Here is an 18,153-nt window from a genome sequence, read left to right as displayed (position 1 = left end):
TGGTATAACTAAATGGTTAATGTTTACACTATACGTTATATTGATTTAAATAATTACATAAAATATGTTGAGTATATAACAATGATATACATAATAACAGGAAATAAAATTGTGTATTTAATGTTAAATTGGAAACCATAGTTACGAAGAGAAACTTTTCTATTCTTTTCTTCATGTTAACTGTGTTGTATATTGTATTTCTAGGTGCCTGTGTTGTGATGGACAGGATGCACAAATGGAGTGGCTTACCAGCATGTTCAGTGCACAGGTACTACTTCAGTCACACATAGGAGACGGATTTTTCTTTGAAAACAATCTGTATTTTATATTTATCATTCTGAGATTTTGACCAGTAGTTTTTACTTAAATATATGCCTTGAATAAATTGTGTGCGCATTATGTATAGTACCAAAACGGATAAATCTAAGAAGTTACTGAAATACTGGATATCAGAAGTTGCAGGAAAATACATCTAGTTTATGGATGGCTTTCAACTAGTACTGAAATAGAAAAATGGCTCGTGTTCTCTACTTAAATTCTTGCCTTTGAAAAGGCTCATTTTAGGGGGGGGTTTCTTTGATCCAGAAACAATAGATTAAAAAGTCAGATTGCTTGCCCATAATTAGCAGAAATAGGTGGAATCCTGACTGTACTGAAACTAGTGATGATAGGATTTCACCCATTAACTCTAGATTGACTAGAAGAAGTATTGCTATTGCTTCTTGTGATAATGAGATCATCCAGACTCACCAAAGACCTGCCAAGTTGCAGTTTGGAATTGCTCCAGTGGTCATTGTAAAGACTCATTGATTTCAGTGAGTTTTGGAATATGTTTTTACAGTTTTCCAAAGACTGCAGTGGAATATGTACAAAGAGATATGATTCTGAAGACAGCATCAAGTCTAGAATTTACTGTAGTAAATACACTTAAATCGTTAAACCTTTATGTTGTTTTAGTATTTAGATGCTCACTATGATTGTGTGATAATAATTGCTGCATCTTTATTTAACTTTTTATTACAATTCGATATGTGTAGTCATCCTGCTTGTGTACTGAGCACAGAATAAGGAACCATCACAAGACTTGCAATATAGAGCTCCATAATCATAAAACTAAGAGAGCTAAATGGTGGTATTAAGAACATAACAAGTATTGCGAAAGCAACAGGACTTTTCAAAATGGTCTTATTCTACTTTGACAGAAGTAATTGTTACAGTTCAAACAGAAACAGCCACCAATCCTAAAATACATCTCAGAAAGATAACATAAATATCACAATGAAGGAATATCACATCACAATGAAAGAGTAGAACAGGAGTATTGAAATGAATAGGTTATTTGTTATAAGTTGCTTAAAAATAAGTAATCAAAAGCTTGATATCTCTGTTCAAATCCTGTTGACAAAAGTTCTTAGCAAATATGGAGCAAAATGTGTTCTAGAAACCTAGCATCCAGACTGAGCAAAGCAATTTCTCAGGGGGGGTTTAAATAAATTTGTGTATTCTTGTTACTTTTTAAACTTTCATGTATTCTAAAAACTAGTTTACTTTGAAAATTGCCTCTCATCACTCACAATTGTCAACAAATAAGGTATAAACCTAGTAGGCTGTTTTAGACATTTTCAGATTAGCATTCTTCTAGTTAGCAGTGGTCATAGCCTTATGAATGAATTTTGCCATGAAATGCTAATGAGATGCAACAAATGTATTTTTTCATGTTAACACGTGGGTTCAAATGCTTTTGGCACTGATAGTCAATATTATTTGTATCATGCCAGCACTTTCCACAGGAATGAAACTAATCTTTATCACCTCTGTCTGTAAATCAGAAAAAAATGTGAAGGTGTGTTAGCTGGGTTTTGTCATACTGAGCCAGCATTTTAGTTATGACCATCATTAGAACTTTTGTGCTTTCAGTTCTTATACCATATCTGTTTTTATACCACATCCATTGCCATGCTACCTGAACAGTTCCCCACCCCCGACATAAACAAGAGAAGGTGTACTGTTGAGTGCCCATATGCAGAAATCTATTAAGTTCTGGCATGTTGCTACCAATATGAAATAATTCTTACGGTTCTATACTTTGGGAAGTCAATGATAACTTAGCAAACTTTAAACAAGCTACCAGTCCCTAGGCAAAGATGATCACTGTCAAGTTCCATCACAGCTAACATTTCTTTGGTAGGGAATTTTCATAATACATTTCTTAGATATTAGGTATGCCATGAAATGTAAGAACCATTTGTTTAAAGGAGATATGGAGGTGGGATCATTACAAAATGTCTTATTTTTATTATTAGATTCAGACATACTGTATTTACTCAAATCTAAAATTACCCTGAATTTAAGAACCTTTCCTCCAAGAATTATATTTGATATATGGAAAATTTATGAATTTGTTATAATTTTTCAGGTATAGAATCTAATTATTGGAGGATTGTCTTGAATTAGTTTCTCCCCAGTCTGTCTCTCTTTCTCCTCTATTCCCCACAGTCTCTCCCTCTACCTTTCCTCCCCACCTTACTATGAGATGGTGCTTGGTCTCTGTTCCCTCCCTGAAGTGCAGCATGTGGAAGTGCAGCCCTTGCCATGCCATGCAGCAGCAGTGGCATGCTGATTTGCCAGGCAGGGAATGGGAGATTCATGTCCTCTGTGCCTGGGGAGGGAATCAAGCCTGAGCTGGAGCCAAGCTGCACTGACAGTAATGGGCAGGCTGGGGGTCATGGGCCAGAAGCGGGTGGTAGAAGCTACAGTGGGCAAATGTACGGGGTACAGGGCCAGAGTCAGAGCCACAGCAGTTGCCTGTCTGCCTCCCATTTGACTTCATATGTTAATCTAAGATGAAGGGCTTTTTCCCCTGCTGATTTGAGGGTGTGTGGGGGGGGGGGAGCCTCATCTTAGATTCAAGTAAATACAGGATTTGATGTCTTTTCACCAATTTCTCAGGTTCCCAGAGTGATATTGAACATCCCATACAATACTGTTCATTCATGTAGCTATCTAAGGGCCAAGACATTTTTGGCTGAAATACCTACTCCAGATACCTGTTTGGCCATTTGTCCAGTTGTCAGAATATCATAGTTCATTCAAATCTGAAATCACTGATTCTGACTTCAATAATGTTGGCTGGTTGAATACTCCTTAAATATATTGTCCCCTTAAAGATATTGTGCTGAGTTCAGCAAATTCTGATTATAAAGTAAAACATCTATGAAAAGGGGCTATTGCTTGCCATGGATGGTTCAGCAAACCATGGTCCAAAAATATTCAGTTATTTAAAGCATATTTCTTATTTCACTTTTTCTAAGGTTTATCTTGCTGCAGTTTCAGCTTGTCAGCATCCTGTGTTGTCCTGCTTGTTCTTATATAATGTTAATGTGGTTACTAAAAATCCTATTTACTAATCAGAGAGTAGTACTAATCTATTCCTCCATGAAAGCTCCTTTTTGAGCCTCTTTCAAAATTGTTCTTTCAGCAGAGAGTTAGCAGGGTTGCCTGCTTTTTCATTCAGACCTCATGAAGAATCCCTTGCATTTGAGTATGAAGAGACTCTGGACATGTAATAGTAGGCATCTGTCTGTCTCACAAGACAATAGAATTGTGCTGAGTGAGGCATCGGGGCATTTATACACATAACTTTTAATTCTCAGACACACCGGAGATCCACCCTTCAGTTAATTGAGCCTGCTCTGAAAATGAACGGCAGTGTGGAGAAAATGGCAGTGCTGCCATTTTCTTCATGCTAATATGTATTTTGCGGCTTATACAACTGCAAGTGGCACCGCGCCGGGCACTTTTCAAAGTGCCTGGCATTGCGGCGCTTACACGTGTAAAAGTGGCCCAGCTTACTGAACATGAAAGATAAAGTGAAGCTAGAGTGACCTCTCCAGGGTGCAAAAGCCTGGGCGGTGTATATGGAGGCACTAAGTTGCCTACGCACCAGTGTCTTCCTCTCAGGCTTGCTGGATATGTGTATGGACCAGATAAATGCTGCTATACAAAAACCCTGGTCTTGTGTGTATGAGATGCATACACCTGCAGTTTAATCCGCACTGAAAATATTTTAAAGAACCATAGTCACTTTGGATTATGTAAGTGTTTAAATTGGGAATAAGTATGTTCCTTTAAGTTTTAATATTTATTTGTATTTTGGGCCAAATTATTGCATTTATTTCTTTTATTTGGTTCAGGTTGGGACCCTGTAAGTGAATTTAGAATTTTGGAATTATTTCATAGATTTCATAGACATTAGGGCTGGAAGGAACCTTGGAAGATCATCAAGTCCAGTCCCCTGCCCGAGGGGCTGGAAGTCAGCTGGCGTCATAGAATCCCAGCAAGATAAGCATCCAGATTTCTCTTGAAGGCATTCAGTGTAGGTGCTTGATCCACCTCTGATGGCAGGCTATTCCAGACCTTGGGGGCTTGGACAGTGAAGAAATTCTTCCTTATGTCCAGCCTGAAACGGTCTTGCAGGAGTTTATAACTGTTCAACCTTGTCATCCCTTGGGGCGCTCTGATGAACAATCGTTCCCCCAGATCCTGGTGAAAATTAGAAATCAATTAGGGCCTTATCCGATGCTCAGTTACAACAGTTGCACATCATTGGAATGGTGTGACTCATTCAATTGAGTAAATGTTAAGGAGGTAAGTGTCACCTGAAAGGGACCAATTTTGCAACACCAACAGGGCATGACACAGGCTAAACTGCTTGAACATGCATCTGCATTTAACTGAACTTAGTAAGTGTTAAGTTAAACATGATATTACCCATGGATACATTTTTGTTCCCCGATAGTGTGTTTTTGTTTTTTTTTCAATTCCCAACGGTGGGTATGTACTTTTATATTTTGATATATTGTTTGGAGGGAAAATGTCTGAAACAGAAATTGTACTGAGAGTTTAAAGCTCTTTTCACATAATATTTTACAGTCCTCCAGCAAGACTGCTGAAACATCAACATAATTATATGTACCATAATCCTGTTACTATATATATATATATATATATATATATATATATATATATATAAAGGTACAGCAGGATATGTAGGCTTATTGAAGCATTTTTCACATAAGAAGTATTGTACATCTTAAAATTGCACACCAAAAATAAGGATTTTTGTTTCTACAGCACAATGATATATGGCCACCAGCTGGAAAAGCAAGAAAACAGTCTATGACTAAAAATCCAAAGATTGGAGGCTTACCTTTAATTCCTATTCAACAAGAGAAAATTACTCCTAAAACCAGAGGAAGTGCAGAGGTAAAGTAATGGTTACAGTTGGTGTTGACCTCTAGTTACAACTCTGTATTTCTTTGTCCTTTTTAGATAGTCCAGTCATAATTATCTCTTTGGAGTTGAATAAATGTAAGATATTGAGGCTTTTAATCTTATCCTTTGTATTGTTCTGCTATTAAAGGAATATTTAGGATAATGTAATTAAATATATAATGACCAGCCTTGTGTCAATTCTATTGTAGTTCGATAAATTTAACACTGGAGTTTTTAGTAAGAGCTACCCATTAGAATTAAATGTTTTGTTTTTTTTTTACCATGAAATGCAGTTGCATCATTATGGTTTTATTTTAATAAAAGCCTTTGAGTGAAGTCCTTGTTTTGTGTGTACTCTACCATATCTTCTCCTCTCAAAATAAGTGATACAATTTTAGATATAAATACTAGAAGTTTTACCAGTAAGGATTCCATTTGCAAATCGAGTTCAGGTGGAATTAACCGCTGTATATTTCCTTTAAACTATTATTAGGCTTATGGAGGAATAGCACTGTGACAGTAGTAATGGTTCTTTACAGTGACTACTCAAGTACTACAGACTCTTGGGACTAATAGCATTTCTCACTTTTAATGTGTATAGCTTCTAAGATGAACTCTTAGAACCAATATGAGCACTTTTATCATAAGGGACTTCTATTAACTTTACTTTCCGGCTGAGAAAAATAATAATAAATGTACTTGTCTGCACAGACATTGGAAGAGAAGATATCAAGGTGGGATTTACTCTTTATAAAAATACATGACTCTTCAATCCCTTTTTACATAAGGGAGAAGCATTGTTATACCCATTTTTCAGTTAAGAAAACAGGCACAAGGAGATTTAAGGAGTTATTTCATGTGGTCAGTCAGCAACCCAATAGCCGAGTTGGGAATACAGCTCAGTTATTTTGAGGCCAGTGGTCTTTCCACTAATCTACATGTCAGCAGATATATGTATGATACTGCCTGTTTGGGCAATTCTGATACGGTTTCCTAAATGTTCATGGAGTAGCAGTTAATTTCAAAGGGGAGGAGAGTAGTTTCTGCTATTCGGTATCCTATGCATAACTTCAGTCTTAGATCTTCAAATATTACCTAGACAGTCTTGCTGGGAAGGGAGGAGTAGTCTTCCATCAGGGGCTCCAGTGTGTTAGGCCAAACATCTGAGAGTTGTATGATTAGCACATCTGTAGTTAATGTTCAGAACGTTGAGAGAGATTCCTGTGCGTAGGTTTCAGATTTTAATATTTCACCAAGAATAGCTATTAAGAAAGACTCCTTTAATGCCTTAAAAGAAACCAAAATAGTGGAAAAAATTCACTAGCACTTGTTTTATATAAGTTGTTGGAATCCAAATTAGTTGTCTTTTGATAATAGATGCCTGATGTGTTGAAAAAAAACATTTAAATCTATCCAACAGAGGGGTTGAATACCAAACTTATGGAGATAATATATGCTGTTGGGAATATGGACTTTCTTTTTTTTTAATGCAAAAGACTGCCTTAAGGCACTGGAAAGCAATGTCATTAGGTGTGAATAAAAAATAACTATAACACTTCTTTTGAAAAGCCCATGAACCTCATTTGCAGGACAAATTAGAAAGGCATACTTTAAAATGGGTGTGTGGAGGGAGGGGCTCATTTCATATAAACAGAAAACGTGTAAGTTAAAAGATGAGGAAGAGGCAATTAGGTCCAGTGAGCAACGCACGCTTAATTAGGCCCCTCCTGTATGTTACATGTAAATTGTTCAAAAATGTGTAACAACTCTATAGCAGATTTCTAAGAGACATTAGACCAACTTATAAAACCATGGGAAAAAAAGAAGGCTGTATTAAGTATTATACACTAAACAGACTGGAGGGCATAATATACATTTCACTGGTTTTTACTTGAAGGAATTTTTATTCTTACATGAACTACGAAAGGATGTGGCACAAAATAAGTTTAAAACATGTTTGTTTAAATTAAAATATAAAGGTAATGAGAAAATAAGCTTAAGAGTGTGTGTGTGCATGGGTGTGTGTGTGAGCGCATGTGTAATGTATATTATATATTAAATTATTGCAGAGCAATAGATGCTTTTCAAAGGTGATTGCTACCTTAGGCCTATTTGCATGTTCATGTGGAGAAATTCTGGAAAAAAGAGAGCCCACAGTACTCAGTATAGCAAAAGATATATATATATGAAAGGTAAACAATATTTTAGGTTAAAAGATGCAACATTGAAACATGGTTTTCTAAATGTTTTAAATAAAGCTGCATTTCCCTAGATTTAAATTGCATTCTTGAAATTCATTTTGTGGCTTGCTGATGTTTAAAAGGCACTCAGACCATATTACTACAGCATTTGATCAAAACAGAATACTCAGGATACTTAAAGATCCCGAAGAAATATCCTATGAAAATTGTTTTACGTATATTGATGTACAAGTTAAATTTTCAGGGCCATCATGACTATTAATTGAAAACAAGTGACTAATGAGTGCTGTTCTCATTACTGTTTTGCTTGTAGAAGCACTTGGAAGAATTTCTTAATATGTATGAAAATGAACTCCACAGATATTAGATAGAGTGGAACTAGCCAACTCATCAATTTTTGGGACATTTTCTTAATTCCCCTATACACCTGAATGCTTTACATAGCATGATGTAATAACTTGTAGTCCATTATGGGGGGGGGGGGGGGGGAGGGATCAAAGAGCAGATTTTCAACAAAAACGAAATTGTTGTCAATGGAACATTTGACAATTTAATATGTGAGAGATTATAGAAATTGAAGGTTTGCTTATTGCCATATTAAAAAATTCTAGCCCTGTGCTTCAATTGTGACCTTATCCCATGTATCAGACTACCACGCATATTCACCGCTCTGTTACTCTAGAGCAGGGGTGCTCAATCCATGGCCAGTGGGCCAGATCTGGCCCTTGGAGCCTTGTCATCCAACCTGTTGGGCTTCCCATGGGTCCAGAAATTTGGCAGTGGGTTGTGGTGGCACTGTTCCCCTACTGCCAAACTTCTGGACCCATGGGGAGCCTTAGTCTCTGAATGCTAGGTAGTGCACCAATCCCAGCACACAGAGCCAGATCCCAGGTTCCAATTTCAGTGTGCATGGCCAGGAGGAGGGGTGTCAGGCCCCAGGGCTCAATCCCAGTGCACAGGGACAGCAGTCTGAATCGAATCTCTCCAAATCAAATCAGAACCCTCTGAATTGATTTGGAGAGATTGGGAAAGATTTCATGATTTGGACATAGACACAGCTTTAAATGTATTTGCTACATACCTCAACGTACCAGGTGGCTTGTGAATGCTGAGATGCTGGGGCAGATGGTGCATCCCATGGGAGCATGGGGTGGGGGGGAGGTCCCCAGCATGCTCAGCAGTGGACCCGGAAGTGGACCAGAAGTACTTGCAGGGAACATGTGGGGGATTCCCCCTGGCTTGGCGACTGGTGCCTCTTGGATCTGGGGGGACACCCCGCCGCCGCCAGTCACCAAGCCAGGGGGGGCATGGGGCATTCCCTGCATACTCAGTGGTGGACCGGAATGAAAGTAGACTGGAATGTCCACTTCTGGGTTCGCTGCCAAGCATGCTCTATCCACCCCATCATTGCAGCAGTCACGAGATGCGCCTGATACCTTGAGGTATGTAGAAAAAATATTTAAAGTTGTGTCTATGGCCAAATTGCTGATTCTCCAAGTGAGCATTGAATCTTTAGATTCGGATTCAGCCGAATCGAATCGGGACAGTGATCTGAATCAACTAATCGAATCACTGTCTCTGATTCAGGTTGAATCTGAATTCAAATTGAATACGACCTGTTTCACACACCCCTACTGTTTAGGGCACCTTTTCTAGCCCCTTCCCCATATGGGGCGCGCAGAGTGGATCCTAAATGGGTCTGCTCAGTCAGGATAGCAATTTACCAATTGCACACCTGTCTCAGTTCCAAGTACAAAACAAGGATACACAGTCACCTCTTTGTAAGCATGCGACTAGGGTTTCTAGTTCCAGAGGACTTTTATTTTTAGTTTTGGAACTTTATTAGTCTGGAAATCTCACTCATGAGCTTATTGCCATGAGTTGCCCTACCAGGAGTAAAAGACTGTAGACAGCATCACTCAAGGTGCTTGGTAGCACACAAAGCCCTCTACCACATCAAGGTTGTGGTCCTTTGGAAGATTGCAACAGAGACACAAGGTATGTCCTGTTGAAAGTGGTGCACTCATCTTCTTCTTCCCGCTAGCAGGGTGCTCACAGTTAACTGACCAGATGAATGAGGCCAGTGTCACAAAATAAAGATGTTGGTATTTATTTGAGGAATTATATGATTTTGTGCCCTATGCCTGAACATAGCAGCACTGTCACAAATTCACCCCAAAACCGAGTTACCTCTAGGATTCAGCATGTGGCATGCATAGTTATTCTCCCAAATCAGACTTACTCTGTGGTGTTTAGTCTCATATTTGTAGCTAGTCTGAAGCTGGATTTGGTTTGGTCATTTTCATATCTGTATGTATTACAGTATTTTATATAAATCTACTGTTGTAATTTTATGATGAAACTAGAAGATTATCAAGTAAGGTATTGAGCACAGACCTAAGGCATTGTTTGTGTGTAATGGGAAACTCAAGTTCTCTATAGAAAAGGTGTACCTGCCAGCCAGAGGATTTTGAGATTACCTTACCTTAGGGAAACAAAAAAAAAATTGGAGGATTCTGGTTATTTGCAAGCAATTAGAGTAATGCTGAAGAGTTGGAGCAAGGAGTGCTAGCTTTGGAGGCTTATTACAATCTAGCTAGGACAGAATCATGGTTTTTTAGGTTTTACCCAAGGTGTAGAAGTGTCCCAGGCCCTAAGCCATGGCTGGTAGAATCAGCAGGAAGGTTGATCTCTAAAAACACTGCCAGAACTCTCCAGAAGCCTAGGGTGTAACCAAGATGAGAGAGTAAGAAGCTATGCTTATTTTGTTTTTCTGTCTTCAAACATACTGAGTTTTGCTTGTATAGTTCTTCTACCTTCTATTGCTTGTTGTTCTTCCATCCTATCTTCTTGTTCTTCTATCCTAATTCTTTTGCTGTTTTGTCTCCTTACTGGTTTTCTGTGAACGGAGTGACCTTTGGCCAGGTGCTAATACAGGCTAGCCCTTTCAATGAAAAGAGGGACCTATATTTTTTTTTCACAACCCAAAGGGGAAGCTGCGTAGGCAGCTGTTGGGTCCAGTATAAGGGCAGTGAGGCTGAAGTTTGTGGCTCAGGGACAGAGCCAACCCAAGCAGGGTGTGGGGCCCAGGGCAAATCAGCCCATGTGGAGCTCTTCCTCCTCCCCAATCCCACATGGCCTGGACCAGAAGAAGCTGCCACCACCATTGGCAGTGGCGGTGGGGGGGAAGGGTGAGTGGCTGGACACAAAGCTGGTGGCGGAGTGGCTGCAGCCACTCCTCCCGGCTCTGTGGGGCCCCCCAAAGTGTGGGGCCCAGGGCAGTCACCCCAATTTGCACCCCCCCTCCAGGGATGGCCCTGCTCAGGGAACTATCCCAGGGCAACCTCAGTCAGTTCCTTGGGACAAGTGGTAGAATAGAGGAGACAAACCTAGGGCTCTGGGGGTCCTCTGCCAAAAGGTTTGTGACAAACATCCAGCTCATTCTATTATCAGGGAGATTTTTGTACTTAAAAAGAACAAAGAGCTTTTTTCTAAGAGTTTGTCCTTGGTGGATTTTTTTATGCAAGTAGTTGACTCAGTCTGCTCCTTAAATTTAGGAATTAGAATAAGGCATTAAAAAGGGGGGCATTGAAAAATGTAAAAATGTTTATATGTATGCAGCTGGATCATCTGGTAAGTAATCAAAGCTGTTGCAATATTATCAGTATTAGCTGCCTGCCTTTCTAAGTTATATAAGTAGTGTGCCAGGTTTTGTTGGTGTACAACATTAAAATTGAATCTAAGATGGTAGGTTGAAAAACAGATTTTCTGAATATCTGAAAATAAATGTCTATATTCCATTGATTCAGTGTGTTTAATTTGGTAGTCTAAAGATTACTTCCACGTTCAGATATATAATTTACATGGAAAATAAGTAAGAACTGCCTATTAAATCATAAGAACATAAATTGTAGAAATTCAGAACGATCAGCTATGCTGCTGCAGCTCTTCAACAAAATTGATTTTCTTGTAAGCTGTTATGTAAACCTAATGAGCAAAAATTGCGATCTAAATATTATTGAATACTGCGTTAATTTGAACCATTTTATTTCTCTGTCCTTGTTTGTTCAGGATATAAAATTGGAATCTGGAAAGCTAAAGCTCAATAAGCAACATGAAAATGACTTAATGGAAGAAAAAAAGAACCTAAAAGAAAAAGCATCTATAGTGGCACAGTGCCTGGAACGAAAAGAGGAGACAGTGCAAAATCATGCAAAGAAGCATCGGAGCTTGATCTTCGTTGAGGACACAGGTGCCAACATAACTGACTTTCACCAAAAACATTTTAAAGAGGCAAAGGCAGTGAAGAAAAAGAAGAGCAAAACAAACAAATCTAATTTGGAACCAGATAACAAATTACCATCGGATGTTATTCAGGAACTAACTACAGTTCTGCAGAAAAACAAAGTCCTTCCGGAAGAAACCTACATCTGATTTTTCGAAGACTTGGATTTCAAAAACCTGATTATTTCATATAACAAATAGCTGTGTTTTTATTTTTTAAGTTTGTGTACAACTTCTACAATGTAGAGACTATACAGTTGTTTATACACAGATCTTGCTTTAATAATGATAATTATGTTGATGATGTGCGATATAATATAGATTTAAATTAAGAGCTTTTGAAAGTTTTGAAGTTATAAAATTCCATGAATGAAATGTGCAAATTTGAAGCTGCTGGAATGTTTTTTTTCCATTTACTTGATAGATGCTTTGATTTCATTCATCATTTTTAAGCGCAGCATTTAAGTTAAGAGTAATTATTTTAAGCACTCTTAACTATTGTGTATGCTGTTTCTAGGCTGAGAAGTAATAGACAAAATTTAGTGGGGGAGGAGTGGAAGAAAGAGCGGCCAAAATGCACTGTATTAGCCAAGAACTTTATTTTTTGTAGTTGTCTAACACTAGATAAAAATAAGTAACATGCCATCAAATTTGATGACACTGTATGCATTTTAGGTATCTGTAAAAATATAAAGTATATTTGTTTACATACACCTGGCATCTGACACAGTCATCTCAGTAAAACAAAACAACAAGAAATCAAGGTTTTAGCTCTAGTACCTCTAAACTGTTTCTTTATAATACATATCAAAGTTGTTTGTTTACAAGTAAGGGAAGGGAAAATTGTGGAAGAAATAAAAACAAAAGGAGACAAATGATAATTTTTCATGCAGACTCACCTTGACTTCTGTATATGTTTATGGTATCTTCTTTCTGCTCAGCAGACTGAAATAAATGGAAAGGAAACTTTCTAGGTGATGGGTTGATTATTCAATTAGGAGCATGAGGGTGCAACCTTTCATCTCTAAAGTCACTCTTTTGGATGTGGCTACTTTTGCAAGTGACACGGGTTGTTACCTGATGGCTGTTCTATAATCAAAAGCAAAACAAATTTCCTAATGGACAGATGGTCCTGTCACAAAAACACCCATAAAATTGCCACTAATTCATCCATCACAGAGTAACCAAAAAATTAAATAAGCATGGAAAATAACCTCTCCTTTCACCTTTTAGAGGTGGGTCCTACCAAATCAAGGTTGAACAATACACTGATTTAGAGGCACTTTAAAAGCTTAAAATGCTTCAATCTCCTCTGTAGCCTATTCAGAGGCTAAAGAGCGGCTTTGTTTTCCTAGATTATCTATCTTGCATCTTTTATGAGCACTGAACCCATTAATACTGGAGGGACATCAAAATAGATAGCATGAAATAGTGAAACATTTAAATTGAAAAATTAATTTCTGTATTTTTCTCCCCCATTTTTTAAACCATTACAATATTTTGTGATAATATAAATCTGCATGCTGCCTTTTACTGATGTTAATGGATGCCACAACAACTGCTGTGATATCAGTTACTTCTTATGGTGCTTAGCACTGCACAAATTATTTTGGAGAAAATTGTCATCTGTACTAAAGGTCCTTGGTAATCTGCATATTCTGCAAAGAGATATTGAATAATTACAATATTTATTGTGGTTTTATTTTTAATAGTGTTATGGAATATAGTGAAGACTTCTTCTCTTGCTCACTTTGCACTAAAGCACCATCTGACCCATTCTTCAATCGAAAGCAAGTTTACACACACTTATTTTCCCAGTGCACTGTTGGTGGTAGTGTTAGCACCAATTCAGGTCTTCTCAGTTATTAAGGAATGTAATTAAAAAGCTTTTTAACATGAACTGAAGTCTTGTTGACTACAACCATTGCTTAATGCTACTAAGAACATTCTTAAATGCTTTTCTGGATCAGGGCTTATATATCTTCTGTTCCAGGGAAGATATTCAAGTGTTCACTTTATCTGTCTGAGGCTATTCCTGAATTCACAGTTTACAATAATTCATTTACTCTCAGATTATTTTTTGGTGTGTAAATGATGCACTAATTGCAGCCCATCTTGTATTACATCACTAAGGCTGAGAGTCACCGCAATGCAGAATGTCTCCTATACCATGAATGGAATTAAAAGAATAATATAAGGTGCACTGGGATGAGTGACCCAAATAAGAGAATAACTTTTCCCATTTTAACTTAACTAAATACTTCAAGAAAGTCCTACCTTATTTAGAAAGGAGTTTGCAGGTGGTATGGTATATGTACAATTGCTGTAAAGGATACTAAAATTAAAGTGTAACATTGTTTACATGGAGGGAAATAAAAGCTGAACATTTACTCCTCAATTGTAGTTAAATTAATGTTGCTTATGACTCTGGAATCATCTTCTACTATTTTCTACATACATTCACATATGTACATGATTTGAATGCCAAAATTATTTAACTTAAATATATGTTCTGTAATTAATGTTAACTCACTTAAAATGCATTACCTTTGAATGTCTTTGTACTCGGACTATTATCACATATTCCATCTGTTTTGCACTACGTGTTTGAGGCTCATAAGAACTGAAGACTGTGTAAAAATATCCGAATGGCTGCTGATTTTTTGTTGTTTATAAAATGTGCTGAAATAATAAGGGAATTGTAATTTCTGTTGAATAAATAGTGTTTGTCTAAGTTGTATTATCACTTCAGAAAATAATGTAATCAAGCTATGTACAAATGTTGAGGCCCTATTTCTACATACATCTCACCAAACTATAATTCTTTCAATGGCCTCATGCGACTGGTATTATTTATCCTCATTTTATAGATGAAGAAATAACAGTTCCAGGAAATTAAGTGGGCTTCACAAAGCAGAAGAATGGCAAAGATGGATTACAATTTAGGAACATGTAAATCTCAGCCCCTGGGTTCTTTTATTAGATTCCAGCAACCTCCTTAGTTAGAGAATAGTTAAGTAAAGATAAGTAAATGTTATTTATACTAATCTTCCACAATATCTGTTCACTCTGCATTTTCATCTTTAAAGAGAAAAACTCTTTAATACAGTTAGTACAACAGAGGCAATAGGGCTACTATTTTAAGCATAATCACCTATAGTACATTTACAGCAAGTTTAAATAGAAGAATCTTTATTGTGTGTGTAGAAGGTGCAAAGAACATAGCCTTTTCATATCTTAAGTTGAATTTTCATGTTATAAGCATTACTTGTTGCTTTATAAAACTGTGCCAGTCACTGAAAGAGTACTGCTTGGAAACCACACAATAGCATTTTTATCATTGTATTTCAGACATAACTGCTTTATTTTGCTAGTTCAAAAATTGAATTCTACTTGATGACTGGTCAGATACAGAAGTGCACAATCTTGACAAAAGTAAGCTCCCTATGCTCTGTTTACTGAACTTGGTGTTATTTAGGACCAGATCATGTTCTATGGCATGGGTTGGCAACCTGCAGCCCATGGGCTGGATTCAGCTGGCAAAGTGAGTGGATTCATCTCACAGTTGCATGGCACAAGGCAGTGGGAATGGAGGGCCAGAGTTCAGTGGCACATAGCTCTGCCTGTCATCTTCACCGTGCATTGTGGTGCTTGTCCCCTCTGCACCACCTCCATCTAGAGCCTGCTATCTGTTCCCATCTCTGTCCCTATTGCAGGTGCTACAATTCATTGCTTCTGAATTTGGCCTTTCCAACTATTGCTGTGGATAGGATGGGGTGGTGTGTCTAAAAGCACAACTATCTGCCTCTGTCTGTGGCGGGGAATACTGCAGAGGGAAATGGTGGCTTGGGCAGTTGCTGCCTTCTGCTTTATATACACATTAGGGCTGTGCGAAGCTTCAGTCACTGATTTGATTTGGCAGAGATTTGACATGATTCGGTGGTCAAATCTCTGAATCTGAATTGAATCAGGAGACCTTTTAATCTCTCCAAGTCAAATTGGAATCCTCTGAATCGATTTGGAGAGATTAGGAAAGATTTAACAATTCGGACATAGATCAGCTTTAAATGTTTTTTCTACATACCTCAAGGTACCAGGGGGCTTGTGAATGCTAAGATGGTGGGGCAGATGGAGCATCCCATGGGGGGGGGGGGAGTCCCCTGTGTGCTCGGCAGCAGACCCAGAAGTGGACCAGAAGCACGTCTTGTCCATTTCTGGGTCTGCCGGGGAGTGTGTGGGCCCACCCCCCCTGGCTCAGTGACTGGGTCTGGGGGGGTACCTGGGGTCCCCCTGTGGCTGATTGCCAAGCTGGGGGGGGGGGGGGGACACCACGCTCCCCAGCAGACTTGGAAGTGGACCAGAAGTACTTTCAGTCCACTTCTGGATTCGCCACTGAGCATGCGGGCGACCCCCCCCCCCCACCCACACACACCCACACACACACACACACTCCTGTGGGACACTCCATCCACCCCAATATCGCAGCATTCACGAGCCACACCTGGTACCTCAAGGTATATATAAAAAACATCTAAAGCTGTGTCTATGCCTGAATTGCTGATTGGTCTAATCAGCATTGAATCTTTAGATTTGGATTTGGCCAAATCGAATTGAGGACAGTGATCTGACTCAACAAATCAAAGTATTGTCCCCAATTTGGGTTGAATCCAAATCCAGATTGAATACGGCCCATTTTGCACACTTCTAGTACATATTAGCCACCAAGAAATCCTGTGAGGTTTTCTTCAAAGTTAAACCTAGGGGTTTGCATGGTGTTTGTGTTGCCTATGGCTTCTGTAAGAGGGGGATGTAAATCTAGTAGATTAACCTCTACCAAGTTTCCCCTAAGCTGTGCGTGTGCACAGCCCCACACAATAAAAAATCTTACCGTGCAGGAACTCTTTAATGCTGCACACCCAGAGAAGAGCTGGGATGTGGCTTCCTATAAACTTTGGGTGCAGAGCGCGGCAGAGGCACTGGGGCTGGCACAGGACACTTGCTGGTGGTAAGCTCGCTTCTTGTGTGGGTCAGGCAGCAGTTCCTTCCCGAGATGAGGTGGGGCTGGGGTTTGGGCAGGGACAGGGGCAGAACCAGCTCCACTGGCTCCGAGGAACTGCTCCACTCCCCAGCCTGATGCCATGTGCCTCCTTGCTCCCCGAGGTGGGGACGGGGGCTTGGGCTGGGGAGTCCTGAATGCAGATGGGGAAGAACCCCCCTTGCAAATGTCACACAATGCTCTGGGCTGAAGCAAGGAGGCAGGGATGCTGGTGGGATGCTGAGCTGATGGGGTGAGACCGTTTGAATTCCGGGGTTGCAGGTTGGGTGCTCTGACATGATCTCAGAAGAGAAGGGATAAATCGAGTGAAACCTGATTCTCCTCCCACGAGGCACTGGTGGCAATCAGGAAGGGGAGCTGCTTTGTGCAAGGTTAGTGGTGCCAAGCTGAGTGAGCGATAAAGATCCCATGTTTATGGCATGTTGGGAGTTTGCAGGTGTTTTTCCTATACTGAAATTGTGTCATTCCCCTGAGGCCTACCTGCCCAAACTTTCATTTATGAAGGAAATGCAAACTTTTGCAACATCAGAATATTTGACCGAATCTGCTCTTTAACAGCCACCATTTGGATTGGTTTGTCATTTGACTTGTGTGTGTATTGGTGAGAGATGCATGTGATGGGATTTCCAACTTTATTCCTATTCTTTTGGGGGGTTTTATTCAGAGAAACACACTGTGAAGAACTTTGAAATCAGTTCAGGATCGGACCAAAGCAGCACGCTCACAGATCGCTACTCCGTAGAGGGAACATTGACCTCTACTATGAATGAGAGTGTGAATTGATTTGTTGTAGTGTTTCTTCTGATGATGATGTTATCCTTGAAGATTCTCATTACTATCCTACTGTATCCATTATTTATCATTAAAGGATTATATTATTTTGCTGGGTTAGTAAAGAACAGCATATTTGTTGCCAGTGTTTCAGTGGTAGTAGCCAATAGAATCAATATCTCCTTAGAGCTCTGATTCTACTGAAATTAAGATGGGTCAATGAGTTAATGGAAGTTGCCCAGGTAGTGGTAGTCTTCTTGCTGGGAAGACTAGTTCTGATTTTCTGTTCCAATAAGAGAGAAAGGCCAGTTTGAAGATAGTTCTTAAGATTCCTGTGTCAACTTTCAGATTTTCACATTTCAGGGTTAATTTGTTTAGGTTCCACACACACACTGAGTATTAATTGCAGTTCTAAAATCATCATCAACTGCCATGCTTTTTATGCTTGAACCAGTGCTTTTCAACATCTTTATCAATGATTTCAGTGTGGGGGTGAAAAGCTCGCTGGCCAATTTTGCAGATGGCATCAAGTTATTGGAGAGCGTATTCATGCCAGAAGATAGTTTG

General features: G+C 39.1%; 1 protein-coding gene across 3 annotated transcripts in view; it reads left to right on the top strand.

The window, feature by feature from the left end:
- Positions 1-14,493, top strand: part of ARAP2 (ArfGAP with RhoGAP domain, ankyrin repeat and PH domain 2) — a 233,428-nt gene extending 218,935 nt beyond the window's left edge. For all 3 annotated transcript variants that reach the window (XM_019480415.2, XM_019480405.2, XM_014594961.3), the window contains 3 exons: positions 205-268; positions 5,134-5,265; positions 11,547-14,493. In XM_019480415.2, the coding sequence (XP_019335960.2) occupies positions 205-268; positions 5,134-5,265; positions 11,547-11,909 (559 nt within the window). In that variant the 3' untranslated portion in view covers positions 11,910-14,493. The remainder of the gene's footprint in view (positions 1-204; positions 269-5,133; positions 5,266-11,546) is intronic.
- The last annotated feature ends 3,660 nt before the right edge of the window (positions 14,494-18,153 follow it).

Source organism: Alligator mississippiensis, chromosome 2 (assembly GCF_030867095.1).
Source record: "Alligator mississippiensis isolate rAllMis1 chromosome 2, rAllMis1, whole genome shotgun sequence".
NCBI classification, from domain to species: Eukaryota; Metazoa; Chordata; order Crocodylia; family Alligatoridae; genus Alligator; species Alligator mississippiensis.
This window is presented reverse-complemented; position numbering and strand designations above follow the sequence as displayed.